The following is a 15624-nucleotide window of genomic DNA, read 5'->3' as shown; positions in this document are numbered from 1 at the left end:
TGAAAGTGGGACCGCGGACAACTGGTAACTTGCTGCACAGCCGGCCACCCCGCACGCACAGAGTGGCAGCCAGCAGGCTGCCCGCCCACCCTGCGTGCAAGCCGCCGGGTACCTGTGCTTGCATGCGGTGGCAGCCGGGTGCCTGTGTGAGGGCGGCACCTAGGTGCCTGTGTGAGGGCGGAAGCCGGGTGCCTGTGTGAGGGCGGCAGCCGGGTGCCTGTGTGAGGGCGGCACCTAGGTGCCTGGGTCCCGGCGGCACCTAGGTACCTGTGTGAGGGCGGCAGCCGGGTGCCTGTGTGAGGGCGGCACCCGGCTGCCGCCCGCACGGGCACCCGACTGCCGCCCGCACACAGCACCCGGCTGCCGCCCGCACACAGCACCCGGTTGCCGCCCGCACACAGCCATGGGTACCCGGCTGCCACTGCACGCAAGCACAGGTACCCGGCTGCCGACCCCACACAGCACCCGGCTGCCGCCCGCACACAGCCACGGGTACCCGGCTGCCACCGCACGCAAGCACAGGTACCCGGCCGCTTGCATGCAGCCACAGGCACCCGGCCGCCTGATCGCCTCAGACAGGACCCCCCCCAGGTACCGCTATATAAGACGCACCCCCATTTTCCTCCCAAATTTTTGGGAGGAAAAGTGCGTCTTATAAAGCGTAAAATACGGTAATTACTGTTCACTTATTACAATTGGAATATGTCTTGTCGTCGATGCATGCCTTTAACTCCCCCATTTTTTATGTTTTTTCAGTATCAAGCTGGGAATGGCTCCAGTCCTGTAAGAGGTCTCCCTCCTTCTATACGGTCTCCACAGAATTCCCACTCACATTCCACACCTTCATCTTCTGTGAGTGTTAGCGCTGTATGTATCAGCAGGTGTTTTATTGGGCGTCTCTTTACAATTATGGATATTTTCTGAGGACCTTTTCTCCAAACTTTTTTTATGATGAGCTGGACACAGGATGTAATAGTAGCTGAAGAGCGGAATAAAACTTTTTTTTGTTCGCTAAGTCCAAATGGGTGTTTTGACTGGAGGCATGTACTACTTCTCCCTGTATGAGGTGCTGTCTGATAACCCACTTTTTAACTTTAACCACTTCACAACCAGCTGATTTTTCGTTTTCCGTGTTTGTTTTTTTTTCTCCATTCTTCTTCCGAGACGTAACTTTTTTTATTTTTCAGTCAATCTGGTCATGTGAGGGCTGATTTTTTTGCGGAACGAGTTGTACTTTTAAATGAAACCATAAGTTCTACCATATAGTGTATTGGAAAATGGCAAAAAAATTCCAAAAGCGTAAAAATTGCAAAAAAAAGGCAGTAGCATTATTGTTTTTGAGATATTTTATTGACTGTGTTCACTATATGGTAAAACCGATGTATCAGTGTGATGCCTGAGGTTGGTGCGAGTTCGTAGACACCAAACATGTATAGGTTTACTTTTATCTTAAGGGGGTTAAAAAACAAAATCTGAAGTTTGTCCGAAAAAAGTGGCACACGTTTTACGCCATATTCTGTGACCCATAGTGGTTTTGTTTTTCGTCATGTATGGCTCAGTGACTGCTTATTTTTTGCGTCTCAGGCTGATGTTTTTAATGATACCATTTTTGCGCAGATTCTACATTTTGATCGCCTGTTATTGCATTTAGCGCAAAATTTGTGGCGACCCAAAAACGTAATTTTGGCATTTACATTTTTTTTTTGCCGCTACGCCGTTTACTGATCAGGTTAATTAATTTTATATTTTGATAGGTCGGGCATTTTGGAACGCGGCGATACCAAATATGTGTATAATTTTAATTTTTTTTAACTCTTTAATTTTCAATGGCGCGAAAGGTGGGTGATTTGAACTTTAAGTTTTTTTATTTTTTTTTTTTACTTTGTTTTTTATTTTACTAGTCCCCCTAGGGGGCTATATGGATTAACAATCTGATAACTCTGTCATGTCTGCTGATCACAGCTACACAGCTGTGAATAGCAGATAAGCTCATTTCATGTCTCACCCAGCTCTGGGCCGGGTGAAACTGAAAGTGAGTCCTGTGAGCTACAGGAATCATCACATGACCCTGTGCTACCATGACAACAACTGGAGGTCACGTGATCACGTCCCGTGACTTCCGGTATAGGTCGGTGAGTAAATGTTTATTGCCGATGCCATTTATAATGACACTGTCACATATTGACAGCGCCATTTAAGGGGTTAAACGGCATGGGCAGATAACTTTCTTCAGCGCTCTATTGGGAGACCCAGACGATTGTTTTTTTGACGATTGGGGTATAGCTACTGCCCTCTGGAGGCCACACAAAGCACTACATTAAAAGTGCAAGGCCCCTCCCCCTCTGGCTATACCCCCCCGTGGTATCACGGGTTCTCCAGTTTTAGCTTTGTGTGCGAAGGAGGTCAGACATTCCATGCATAGCTCCACAGATTTTAGTCAGCAGTAGCTGCTGACTATGTCGGATGGAAGAAAAGAGGACACATATAGTGTTCCCAGCATGCTCCCTTCTCACCCCTGGATGGTGTTGTAAGGTTGAGGTACCTATTGCTGGTACAGGGCTGGAGCCTGACATGCTGTTTTCCTTCCACATCCCCTTGTAGGGCTCTGTGGAAGTGGGATCCTGCCGGCCTCTCAGCTCTGATGCCGGGCTCCATCCACAGACCCATTAGAACCTGATGGATTCGGAGCAGGAGTACGATCAGGGACAGGGCCCTGCATCTTACAGGTACTCTGTGTCCCCGGCAGGCACAGACACACTCCGGGCTGGCTGGGTGTTATAGTGCGCCGGGGACCGCAACGTGGAGTTGGTGTCCCTACAGATTACTGGGGGATTGTTTGTGTTTGGGAACGCAGCGCCGACCCCCTCTGGACCGGGCGGCGCTGCTGTGACTTGTGGTGCGCCGGGGATCCGCCGTCCGCGCTTTTACGGCGGCGGCGGTTATAACTTTAGTCCCCGGCTTTTTGGGCCTAGGACGCCGGCAGCTCCGTTTCGTTCCCGCCCCCACCCTGTCATTCAGGGTAGGGGAGAGACGCTGTTCGCAAGCAGCGACGAGGGCTGGAGCCTGATTTACATGCTCCAGCCCTCTCACTTGGCACAGAGGGAAGCAGGCTTCCCGCTCTTGGCCAGGAACGCCCAGGGCCCGCCCCCCTTCCTCTCTCGAGACGCCGGCAGCCATTACATGCATGCCTGGCTGGAGGAAGGACGCAAGGCTCTGGGAGACCTGGACTAGGGGCTATCTGGCGACCACACACCCGCTTTTTAAGCGGGCGGTAAGCGATTTTTCTGTGCTGGTCCCTCTAGTGCCTCACTGTGTATCAGTGTACTGGATACAGTTATATAGATATTGTATTTCTTGCACTGTGAGGTGCGCTTCTGGCTGCATATCCCAGATCGCTCTGTGGAAGCAGCAACATGTCATCCTCAAAACGCAAGGCGGCCAAGGCAAAAAGGGCTGTGTATACTGCGTGTGCTGCATGTGGGGCTAATCTACCAGCAGGCTCCGATGACCCCCATTGTGTGCAATGCTCCGACCCGGTGCTGCTTCGCCAGCCGGAGTCAGGAGGGGTAGTGACCCAGGCTGAGACGTTTGTAAGTTCTGCCCCGGTGACAGGGACGGACTTTGCAGTTTTTGCAGATAATATGTCTGTATCTATGGCAAAAATCCTTGAGACCTTGCAATCTATGCATGGGGCTCAGTCTCTGGGCACGGCGAGGCCTCTGTCCTCAGGTCCCCCTTACTTGGAATGTATCCAGCCCACAGGGGGGTCCCCGGCTTCACAGGCCGAGGATTATGACTCAGATGATGGCCCCAGCCACCCTAAGCGAGCTCGCTGGGAAAGACCCTCGACGTCATCACACTGCTCAGGGTCTCAGCGCAATCAGTCTCCCTGTGATGTGTCTGATGAGAGTGATCAGGAATCCATTCCTGGAACCCCTCTCAACCTGGATACCCCGGATGGGGATGCCATGGTAGACGACCTTATCTCAGCCATCAATAGGCTGTTGGATATTTCTCCCCCAGCCCCTTCAGCAGAAGAGGCGGCTGCGGAGCAGGAAAAGTTTCGTTTCCTTTATCCCAAGCGTAAATTGAGTGCTTTGTTAGATCACTCTGACTTCAGAGAATCAATCCAGAAGCACGACGCTCACCCAGAAAGGCGTTTCTCTAAACGATCTAAAGATACGCGTTTCCCTTTCCCCCCTGAGGTGGTCAAGCGCTGGACACAGTGTCCAAAGGTAGACCCCCCGATTTCCAAACTTGCAGCTAGATCCATAGTTGCAGTGGAGGATGGCGCTTCACTTAAAGATGCCAATGACAGACAGATGGACCTCTGGTTAAAATCTGTCTATGAAGCTATCGGCGCGTCGTTTGCTCCGGCATTCGCAGCCGTATGGGCACTCCAGGCTATTTCAGCTGGCTTAGCAAAAGTGGATGCTATCATGCATCCAGCAGTGCCGCAAGTGGCGCACCTTACCACGCAGATGTCGGCGTTTGCGTCTTACGCTATCAATGCGGTCCTAGAATCTACCAGTCGCACCTCAATGGCGTCCGCCAATTCGGTAGTTTTGCGCAGAGCCTTGTGGTTAAAGGACTGGAAAGCAGATGCTGGTTCCAAAAAATGTTTAACCAGTTTGCCTTTGTCTAGAGAGAGACTGTTTGGCGAGCCATTGGCTGACATCATTAAGCAGTCCAAGGGTAAAGACTCCTCTTTACCACAACCCAGAACACCCAAACCTCAGCAGAAAAAGTGGCAGCAGAGGTTTCAGTCCTTTCGAGGTTCGGGCAAGACACCATTTACCTCGTCCAAAGGGACTCAGAGGACGCAAAGAAACTCAGATTCGTGGCGGACTCACACACGCCCCAAGAAAGCAAATGGAGGTACCGCTTCCAAAGCGGCTACCTCATGACTTCCAGCCCCCCCCCTCCGCATCGCCGGTCGGGGGCAGGCTCTCCCGCTTTTCCGGCATTTGGATGTCACAGGTCAAAGACCGGTGGGTGACGGACATTTTGTCTCGCGGGTACAGAATCGAGTTCAATTCTCGTCCTCCAGCTCGGTTCTTCAGAACCTCCCCACGTCCAGACCGAGCAGATGCTCTGCTGCAGGCGGTGGATTCCCTAAAAGCGGAAGGAGTGGTTATCCCAGTCCCTCCTCAGGAACAAGGGCAAGGGTTTTACTCCAATCTCTTTGTGGTTCCAAAAAAGGACGGCTCGTTCCGTCCTGTTCTGGACCTAAAACGGCTCAACAAACATGTGCACGCCAGGAGGTTCCGGATGGAAACCCTCCGCTCTGTCATTGCCTCAATGTCCAGAGGAGACTTCCTTGCCTCAATAGACATCAAAGATGCTTATCTCCACGTGCCAATTGCTACAGAACATCAACGTTTTCTACGTTTTGTGATAGGAGACGACCATTTTCAGTTCGTAGCTCTTCCATTTGGTCTGGCGACAGCCCCACGGGTCTTCACCAAGGTCATGGCGGCGGTGGTAGCAGTCTTGCACTCTCAGGGACACTCGGTGATTCCTTACCTAGACGACTTATTGGTCAAAGCTCCCTCTCAGGAGGCATGCCAACTCAGCCTGAAGGCTACGCTGGAGACTCTACAGTCTTTCGGATGGATCATCAACTTTCCAAAGTCGATCCTATCACCGACTCAGTCACTAACGTATCTTGGCATGGAGTTTCATACTCTAGCAGCGATAGTGAAGCTTCCGCTGGACAAGCAGCGGTCACTACAGACAGGGGTGCAATCTCTCCTGCAGGGCCAGTTGCATCCCTTGCGGCGCCTCATGCATTTCCTAGGGAAGATGGTGGCAGCCATGGAAGCAGTTCCCTTTGCGCAGTTTCATCTGCGCCCACTTCAATGGGACATTCTCCGCCAATGGGACGGGAAGTCAACGTCCCTGGACAGGAAAGTCTCGCTTTCCCAGACGGCCAAAGACTCTCTACAATGGTGGCTCCTTCCCACATCATTGTCTCAGGGAAGATCCTTCCTGCCCCCATCCTGGGCAGTAGTCACGACAGATGCGAGTCTGTCAGGGTGGGGAGCAGTATTTCTCCACCACAGGGCTCAGGGGACGTGGACTCCGCTGGAGTCCACCCTTCAGATCAATGTTCTGGAGATCAGAGCAGTGTATCTTGCTCTACTGGCCTTCCAACAGTGGCTGGAAGGAAAGCAGATCCGAATCCAATCGGACAACTCCACAGCGGTGGCATACATCAACCACCAAGGGGGGACACGCAGTCGGCAAGCCTTCCAAGAAGTCCGGCGCATTCTAATGTGGGTGGAGGACAGAGCATCCACCATATCCGCGGTTCACATCCCAGGCGTAGAAAACTGGGAAGCAGACTTCCTCAGTCGCCAGGGCATGGACGCAGGGGAATGGTCCCTTCACCCGGACGTGTTTCAGGAAATCTGTCGCCGCTGGGGAGTGCCGGACGTCGACCTAATGGCATCCCGGCACAACAACAAGGTCCCGGCATTCATGGCGAGGTCGCGCGATCAAAGAGCTCTGGCGGCAGACGCCTTGGTTCAAGATTGGTCGCAGTTTCAGCTCCCATACGTGTTTCCGCCTCTGGCGCTCTTGCCCAGAGTGCTACGCAAGATCAGATCCGAGTGCAGCCGCGTCATACTCGTCGCTCCAGACTGGCCGAGGAGGTCGTGGTATCCGGATCTGTGGCATCTCACGATCGGTCGACCGTGGTCACTGCCAGACCGACCAGACTTACTGTCCCAAGGGCCGTTTTTCCATCAGAATTCTGCGGCCCTGAACCTGACTGTGTGGCCATTGAGTCCTGGATCCTAGCATCTGCTGGATTATCTCAGGGAGTCATTGCCACAATGAGACAAGCTAGAAAGTCGAATTCGGCTAAGATCTACCACAGAACGTGGAAGATTTTCTTGTCCTGGTGCTCTGCTCAGGGAGTGTCTCCCTGGCCATTTGCATTGCCCAAGTTTCTTTCCTTCCTGCAATCGGGGTTAGAAAAGGGCTTGTCGCTCAGCTCCCTTAAAGGGCAAGTTTCGGCACTATCCGTGTTTTTTCAGAAGCGTCTAGCACGTCTTCCTAAGGTGCGCACGTTCCTGCAGGGGGTCTGTCATATTGTGCCCCCGTACAAGCGACCGTTAGATCCCTGGGATCTGAACAGGGTACTAGTTGCTCTCCAGAAGCCGCCCTTCGAGCCTCTGAAGGAAGTTTCCTTTTCTCGGCTGTCGCAGAAAGTGGCGTTTCTTGTTGCAATCACATCGCTTCGGCGAGTGTCTGAGCTGGCAGCTCTGTCATCTAAGGCTCCCTTCCTGGTGTTCCACCAGGACAAGGTTGTGCTGCGCCCCATTCCGGAGTTTCTCCCTAAGGTCGTATCCTCTTTTCATCTTAATCAGGATATTTCCTTGCCTTCTTTTTGCCCTCATCCGGTTCACCGGTATGAAAAGGCCTTACGTTTGCTAGATCTGGTGAGAGCACTCAGAATCTACATTTCCCGCACGGCGCCCATACGCCGTGCCGATGCACTTTTCGTCCTTGTCGCTGGTCCGCGCAAGGGGTTGCAGGCTTCTAAAGCCACCCTGGCTCGATGGATCAAAGAACCAATTCTAGAGGCCTACCGTTCTGCGGGGCTTCCGGTTCCTTCAGGGCTAAAAGCCCACTCCACCAGAGCCGTGGGTGCGTCCTGGGCATTACGTCACCAGGCTTCGGCTCAACAGGTGTGCCAGGCAGCTACCTGGTCCAGTCTGCACACTTTCACCAAGCATTATCAGGTGCATACCTATGCTTCGGCGGATGCCAGCTTAGGTAGAAGAGTCCTGCAGGCGGCAGTGACACCCCCATAGGGGAGGGCTGTTTTGCAGCTCTAACATGAGGTATTTATTTACCCACCCAGGGACAGCTTTTGGACGTCCCAATCGTCTGGGTCTCCCAATAGAGCGCTGAAGAAGAAGGGAATTTTGTTACTTACCGTAAATTCCTTTTCTTCTAGCTCTTATTGGGAGACCCAGCACCCGCCCTGTTGTCCTTCGGGATGTTTTTTTGTTGTTTGCGGGTACACATGTTGTTCATGTTGAACGGTTTTTCAGTTCTCCGATGTTATTCGGAGTTAATTTGTTTAAACCAGTTATTGGCTTCCTCCTTCTTGCTTTGGCACTAAAACTGGAGAACCCGTGATACCACGGGGGGGTATAGCCAGAGGGGGAGGGGCCTTGCACTTTTAATGTAGTGCTTTGTGTGGCCTCCAGAGGGCAGTAGCTATACCCCAATCGTCAAAAAAACAATCGTCTGGGTCTCCCAATAAGAGCTAGAAGAAAAGGAATTTACGGTAAGTAACAAAATTCCCTTCTTTCTGCTCGTGCCTGGCAGGCAAACATCTCCGCTGTAAAAATCAGCTGAGATGTGCGCTGATCGCTGCAAGCTGCTGGCAGCAGACCGCAGGCAGTAACACTATGACTGCTAGGATGTAATATTACTGCCTGCGGTTGTTAAGGGGTTAAGAGGTTGTCCATGCTTGTCTGTAGTCACTCTATGTGCACACATTCTCCGGGAGACAGAAGTGGGTGGGGGTCATGTGACCGCAAGTAAACAATTTGCATACTTCCAGCCTCATTCCAACTAGACTTGTATTGAGGAAGGCCACGCATGTCTAGTCTGTACATGATCACATAGATGCAAATCATATGCATGTGGTGGTCACCCACCCGCCTGCTCCAGGCAATGGATAATCCTGACAGCGTGCACACTACACGCTGTGAGGATTCACAAGTCTGCAGTGACATAGAGTGAATGCAGACTTGTGTCCCAAGCTTGAACAACCCCATTTAACAATACCTTGATTGCTGATATCTCCACAGCAGAGAGGCAGAATTAAATATGAACATGACAATTTGGTGATTTAGTGTGATATTCGCTCCGTATAAGAGCCTGGATTTGCAGGGAATAGGAAGAAACGTCACATTGTACTTTATTAAAAAAAAAAAATCCCTACATTTCACTAGCAATAATCCCATCCTTCTATTGGGGGTGTGATCAGTATTAGAATATGAGCTCTTGCCTTATGAACAGGTATATTTTATTGTTATTGAAATGTCTTTTTTGGCATTTTTCAGCATTTTTTTTTTTTTTTAAAAGCTTTAAACATTTCTTCGGCGCTCCATTGGGAGACCCAGACGATTGGGTGTATAGCTACTGCCTCCGGAGGCCACACAAAGCATTACACTAAAAAGTGTAAGGCCCCTCCCCTTCTGGCTATACACCCCCCGTGGGATCACGGGCTTGCTCAGTTTTCAAGCTTTGTGCGAAGGAGGTCAGACATCCACGCATAGCTCCACTGTTTTTAGTCAGCAGCAGCTGCTGACTATGTCGGATGGAAGAAAAGTGGGCCCATATGGGGCCCCCAGCATGCTCCCTTCTCACCCCACTTTTGTCGGGTGTTTGTTAAGGTTGAGGTACCCATTGCGGGTACGGAGGCTGGAGCCCACATGCTGTTTTCCTTCCCCATCCCCCCTCAGGGCTCTGGGTGAAGTGGGATCTTACAGGTCTCCAGGCACTGAGACCGGGCTCCATCCACAGACCCAGAGAACCTGCTGGATATGGAGCTGAGTATCGTCAGGGACAGGGCCCTGCTACATTAAGGTACTCTGTGTCCCCGTACACATCGCGCACACACACACCAGCATTGCTGGGAGTGCTAGTGCGCCGGGGACAACAGCGCGGAGCGCTCGTGCTATTATTCACGGCAGCTTTGCTGTGTGAATTTATGTATTGGGAACTGCCGCGCCGGGCCGCTGCTGGGTGTTTTTACACTGTGGCGCGGCTGGGACTTGTGGTGCGCCGGGGACTCCGCGCTGGCCGTGCACATAGGACGGCCGCGCTTATTACTCGAGTCCCCGGCTTTGCGGCCTAGTTTTCGTTTCGTTCCCGCCCCCAGCCCTGCCAGTCAGGGGAGAGGCGGGACGCTGTACAGAAAGTCAGCGCCGAGGGCTGGAGTCTGCTTTGCATTCTCCAGCCCCCTTCACTGGACACAGTGGGACGCCGGTTTCCCGCTCTTGCCTGGGGCACGCCCACGGCCCGCCCCTCGTCACACGAGCTGGAGAAGGACGCCGGCAGCCATTCCTGCAGTCCGAGCTGGAGAACGGAGACAAGCTCTGGGCAACCAGTCACAGGACTCTGGCGACCACACACCCGCCTATAGGCGGGCGGTAAGCAGCACCTGAAGTGCTGACCCCACTAAATACCGTTGTGTCCATTTGTATTTTATGCTTACACTGCACTGTAGGTCGCTATTTTTGGCTATATGCCCTCTTAGATGGCGAGACAACAGCAGCAAAAAAGCAAGGGTGCTAAGGCACAGGCTTTCTATGCTGCTTGTATTGCATGTGCTGAAGTGTTCATTTGTACTTATGCTTGTATGCTATACATTGCACTGTACGGTCGCTATTCTTGGCTATATTCTCCTAGAATGGCTGGACAACAGCAGCAAAAAAGCAAAGGTGCTAAGGCACAGTTTTTCTAGGCTGCTTGTATTGCATGTGCTGAAGTGTTCATTTGTACTTATGCTGGTATGCTATACACTGCACTGTACGGTCGCTATTCTTGGCGATATTCTCCTAGATGGCTAGTCTACAGCAGCAAAAAAGCAAGGGTGCCAAGGCACAGGCTTTCTAAGCTGCTCATCTTGCATGTGCTGAAGTGCTCATTTGTACTTTATGCTTGTATGCTATACATTGCACTGTACGGTCGCTATTCTCGGCTATAGGCTCCTAGATGGCTAGACTACAGCAGCAAAAAAGCAACACAGGCTTTCTATGCTGCTTTTACTGCATGTGATACTGTTCCACCGGCAGGTTCCACTGACCCCCGTTGTGTGCAATGCTCCCCTGTAGCACTTGGTCAGCCGGGGTCTCTACTAGAGGTGGCCAAAGGAACCACCTGTGAACCCTGTCCATGGACAGGGACGGTGTTGCAGTTTCGGCTGATAGATTGTCATGGGATAGTGACTTGCAGTCCAGACAGGCCATGGGCAATCTTGATCATTGCTCCCTGGCCACCCTCATTTGGAACAAAATCAGTGCTCCGGGGGGGTCCCAGGCATTCCAGGGTGAAGGCTCTGACACGGACGACAGTCCCAGACAGCCTAAGCGAGCTCGCTGGGAGCGGCACTCGGCCTCATCACTAGTCAGGGTCACAGCAGAGGACTCTCTGTATGAGGAGGCAGACGTAGCTGATCAGGACTTTGATCCTGACACCGCTCTCAATCCGGATACACCGGATGGTGACGCCATGGTGAATGATCTTATAGCGTCCAGCAATGGCATGTTGGATATCTCTCCCCCAGCTCCTTCAGTGGAGGAGTCAGCTTCCCAGCAGGAGAAATCCCATTTCAGTATCTCAAGCGTACATTGAGTACTTTTCTGGCCACGCTGACTTCAGAGAAGCAGTTCAGAATCACCACGCTTACCAGATAAGCGTTTCTCCAAATGTATTAAGGATACATGTTATCCCTTTCCCCCTGACGTGGTCAGGCGCTGGACCCAGGGTCCAAAGGTGGATCCCCCAATCTCCAGGCTTGCGGCTAGATCCATAGTTGCAGTGGAGATGGGACTTCACTTAAAGATGCCATTGACAGACAGATGGACCTCTGGTTGAAATCTGTCTATGAAGCTATCGGCGTGTCGGTTGCTCCGGCATTCGCAGCCGTATGGGCACTCTAAGCTATGTCAGCTGGTCTTGCGCAGCTGGTCTTGAGCACAGGTACATCTGTGCCGCAGGTAGCGTCCTTATCCTCGCAATGTCTGCATTGCGACTTACCCTATTAATGCTGTCCGAGAGAGACAGTCGAGGTTTCGGTCCTTCCCAGGCTCGGGCAGGTCCAAATTGTCCTAGTCCAAAAGGGCTCAAAAGGCTCAGAGGGGCTCAGATTCCAGGCGGGCTCAATCACGCCCAAGGAAGGCAGCCAGAGGAACCGCTTCCAAGGCGGTCTCCTCATGACTTTAAGCTCTCTCTCTCCGCATCCGCGGTTGGTGGCAGACTCTCTCGCCTTGGCGACATTTAGCTGCCACAGGTCACAGACCGGTGGGTGAGAGACATTGTGTCTCACGTGTACAGGATAGAGTTCTGTTCTCGGCCTCCGGCTCGATTCTTCAGAACTTCCCCACCTACCCACCGAGCCGATGCTCTTCTGCAGGCAGAAGGAGTGGTAATTCCTGTTCCTCTTCAGGAACAAGACACGGTTTTTCCTCCAATCTGATTGTGGGGGACCTAAAACTGCTCAACAAGCACGTGAAGGCCAGGCGGTTCCGGATGGCATCCCTCCGCTCCGTCATTGCCTCAATGTCTCAAGGAGATTTCCTAGCATCAGTAGACATCAGGATGCTTATCTCCACGTGCCGATTGCTCCAGAGCACCAACGTTTGCTACGTTTCGTTATTGAAGACGAGCATCTTCAGTTCGTAACCCTGCCCTTCGGTCTGGCGACAGCCCTACGGGTTTTCACCAAGTTCAGGGCAGCAGTGGGAGCAGTCCTGCACTCTCAGGGTCACTCGGTGATCCTTCCTTGGACGGTCGACTTGTCAAGGCACCCTCTCAAGAGGCATGCCAACACAGCCTGAGCGTAGCGCTGGAGACTCTCCAGAGTTTCGGGTGGATCATCAACTTCTCAAGGTTAAATCTGACACCGACCCAATCGCTGACATATCTGGGCATGGAGTGTCACGCTCCCTCAGCGATAGTGAAGCTTCCGCTGGACAAACAGCGTTCACTACAGACGGGGGTGCAGTCTCTCCTTCACGGCCAGTCACACCCCTTAACACGCCTCATGCAGAGGCAGTCACTTTCGCGCAGTTTCATCTGCGTCCACTCCAATGTGGCATTCTTTGCCAATGGGATGGGAAGTCGACGTCCCTAGAAGGAACGTCCCCCTTCTCAGACGGTCAAGGACTCTCTTCAGAGGAGTCCATCCTTCAAATCAATGTGCTGGAAATCTGGGCAGTGTATCTTGCCCTGCAAGCCTTCCAGCCGTGGCTGGAAAGCACACACATCCGAATTCAGTCGGACAACTCCACAGCGGTGGCATACATCTACCACCAAGGCGGAACACGCAGTCGGCAAGCCTCCCAGGACGTCCGGCGGAGTCTGATGGGGGTGGAAGACAGAGCATCCACCATATCCGCAGTTCACATCCCGGGCGCAGAAAACTGGGAAGCAGACTTCCTCAGTTGCCAGGGTATGGACGCAGGGGAAGGGTATCTTCACCCGGACGGTTTTCAGGAAATCTGTCAACGCTGGGGGATGCTGAACGTCGACCTAATAGCGTCTCGGCACAACAACAAGGTTCCGATTTTCATGGCGCGGTATCACGATCAAAGAGCTCTGGCGGCAGACGCCTTAGTTCAGGTTTGGTCGCAGTTCCAGCTAACCTATGTGTTTCCCCCTCTGACACTGCTGCCCAGAGGGCTACGCAACATCAGGTCCGTTTGCCGCCGCGCCATCCTCATCGCCACAGACTGGCCGAGGAGGTCGTAGTCCCCTGATCTGTGGCATCTCACGGTCTGCCAACCGTGGGCACTACCAGCCCGGCCAGACTTACTGTCCCAAGGGCCGTTTTTTCCATCTGAATTCTACGGCCCTGAACCTGACGGTATGGCCTTTGAGTCCTGAATCCTAGCGTCTTCAGGATTATCTCAGGACGTCATTGCCACCATGAGACAGACTAGAAAACCGACGTCTGCCAAGATCTACCACAGGATGTGGAGGTTATTCTTCTCTTAATGCTCTGCTCAGGGAGTGTCTCCCTGCCCATTTGCATTCCCTACTTTTCCTTCCTTCCTGCAATCTGGTTTGGAAAAAGGTTGTCACTCGGCTCCCTTAAAGGACAAGTCTCAGCGCTATCTGTATTCTTCAGAAGCGCCTAGCACCACTTCCTCAGGTACACACGTTCCTGCAGGAGGTTGTCACATTGTCCCTCTGTACAAACGGCCGTTGGACCCATGGGATCTGAACAGGGTACTAATTGCTCTCCAGAAGCCGCCCTTCGAGCCTCTGAGAGATGTTTCACTCTCTCGACTTTCCCAGAAAGAGGCCTTTCTGGTAGCGGTCACGTCTCTTAGGAGAGTGTCCGAGCTAGCAGCGCTGTCATCCAAAAGCTTCCTTCCTGGTGTTTCACCAAGGCAAGGCAGTGCTGCGCCCGATTCCGGAGTTCTCCCTACGGTGGTATCCCCCTTTCATCTCAATCAGGATATCTCCTTACCTTCCTTTTGCCTCATCCAGTTCATCGATATGAAATGGATTTGCATTTGTTGGATCTGGTGAGAGCACTCAGAATCTACATTTCCCGCACGGCGCCTCTGCGCCGCTCGGATGCACTCTCTGTGCTTGTCGCTAATCAGCGTAAAGAGTCGCAGGCTTCCAAATCCACCCTGGCTCGATGGATCAAGGAACCAATTCTTGAAGCCTACGGTTCTGCTGGGCTTCCGGTTCCATCAGGGCTGAAAGCCCATTCTACCAGAGCCGTGGGTGCGCCCTAGGCATTACGGCACCAGGCTACGGCTCAGCAGGTGTGCCAGGCAGCTACCTGGTCGAGTCTGCACACTTTCACCAAGCATTGTCAGGTGCATACCTACGCTTAGGCGGATGCCAGCTTAGGTAGAAGAGTCCTGCAGGCGGCGGTTGCCTCCTTGTAGGGAAGGGCTGTTTTACAGCTCTAACATGAGGTATTAATTTACCCACCCAGGGACTGCTTTTGGACGTCCCAATCGTCTGGGTCTCCCAATGGAGCGCCGAAGAAGAAGGGAATTTTGTTACTTACCGTAAATTCCTTTTCTTCTAGCTCCAATTGGGAGACCCAGCACCCGCCCTGTTTCCTTCGGGATTTTTGGTTGTTCGGGTACACATGTTGTTCATGTTGAACGGTTTTCAGTTCTCCGATGTTACTTCGGATTGAATTTGTTTAACCCAGTTATTGGCTTTCCTCCTTCTTGCTTTAGCACTAAAACTGAGCAAGCCCGTGATCCCACGGGGGGTGTATAGCCAGAAGGGGAGGGGCCTTACACTTTTTAGTGTAATGCTTTGTGTGGCCTCCGGAGGCAGTAGCTATACACCCAATCGTCTGGGTCTCCCAATTGGAGCTAGAAGAAAAGGAATTTACGGTAAGTAACAAAATTCCCTTCTTTTCAGTCGTTCTAATTGTCCGAAGATCGGTGGGTGTCCGGGACCTGAGACCCCACCGATTCCTCCAAAGGTTGCTGAGAAGTGCCTCAGCTTGAGAGGCAGTGTACAGCTCCCGCCGGGCGAGCACGCATGGCGCTCTGTCCCCTCCTGTCTAATGAGATGAGCGCTTCTCCGCAATCTTTTGAGTGATTGGTGGAGAATCTGGACCACCACCGATATACAACCAAATATTAGGGCAAAAACATTTCAATAAAAAATATTAAAACTTTACCAATTCCACCTGCTGTAGATGATCTGTGCCGTCTTCTGTCAAATGTACTCTACATTTCTTTCATTTTCATTTTGTCAAAGGTTCGACAGAACAGTCCTTCACCTACTGCATTAGCGTTTGGGGACCATCTTCTGACACCCACAAAGCAGTTATCTTATAAATTAATTCAAGTGAGTATTCTTTTTCATTTGAGATTTTATTTTTTG

The 15624-nt window shown here is 52.2% G+C and overlaps 1 protein-coding gene across 5 annotated transcripts in view; it reads left to right on the top strand.

The window, feature by feature from the left end:
- The window catches only part of TLK1 (tousled like kinase 1), a 523998-nt gene that overhangs the window by 427645 nt on the left and 80729 nt on the right, over positions 1–15624 (top strand). For 4 of the 5 annotated variants that reach the window (XM_075317318.1, XM_075317317.1, XM_075317321.1 and 1 more), the window contains 2 exons: positions 757–867; positions 15499–15588. In XM_075317318.1, the coding sequence (XP_075173433.1) occupies positions 757–867; positions 15499–15588 (201 nt within the window). The remainder of the gene's footprint in view (positions 1–756; positions 868–15498; positions 15589–15624) is intronic. The other variant, XM_075317320.1, reaches the window with a different exon arrangement.

The sequence above is a fragment of the Anomaloglossus baeobatrachus genome, chromosome 7 (assembly GCF_048569485.1).
Source record: "Anomaloglossus baeobatrachus isolate aAnoBae1 chromosome 7, aAnoBae1.hap1, whole genome shotgun sequence".
Taxonomy (NCBI): Eukaryota; Metazoa; Chordata; class Amphibia; order Anura; family Aromobatidae; genus Anomaloglossus; species Anomaloglossus baeobatrachus.
This window is presented reverse-complemented; position numbering and strand designations above follow the sequence as displayed.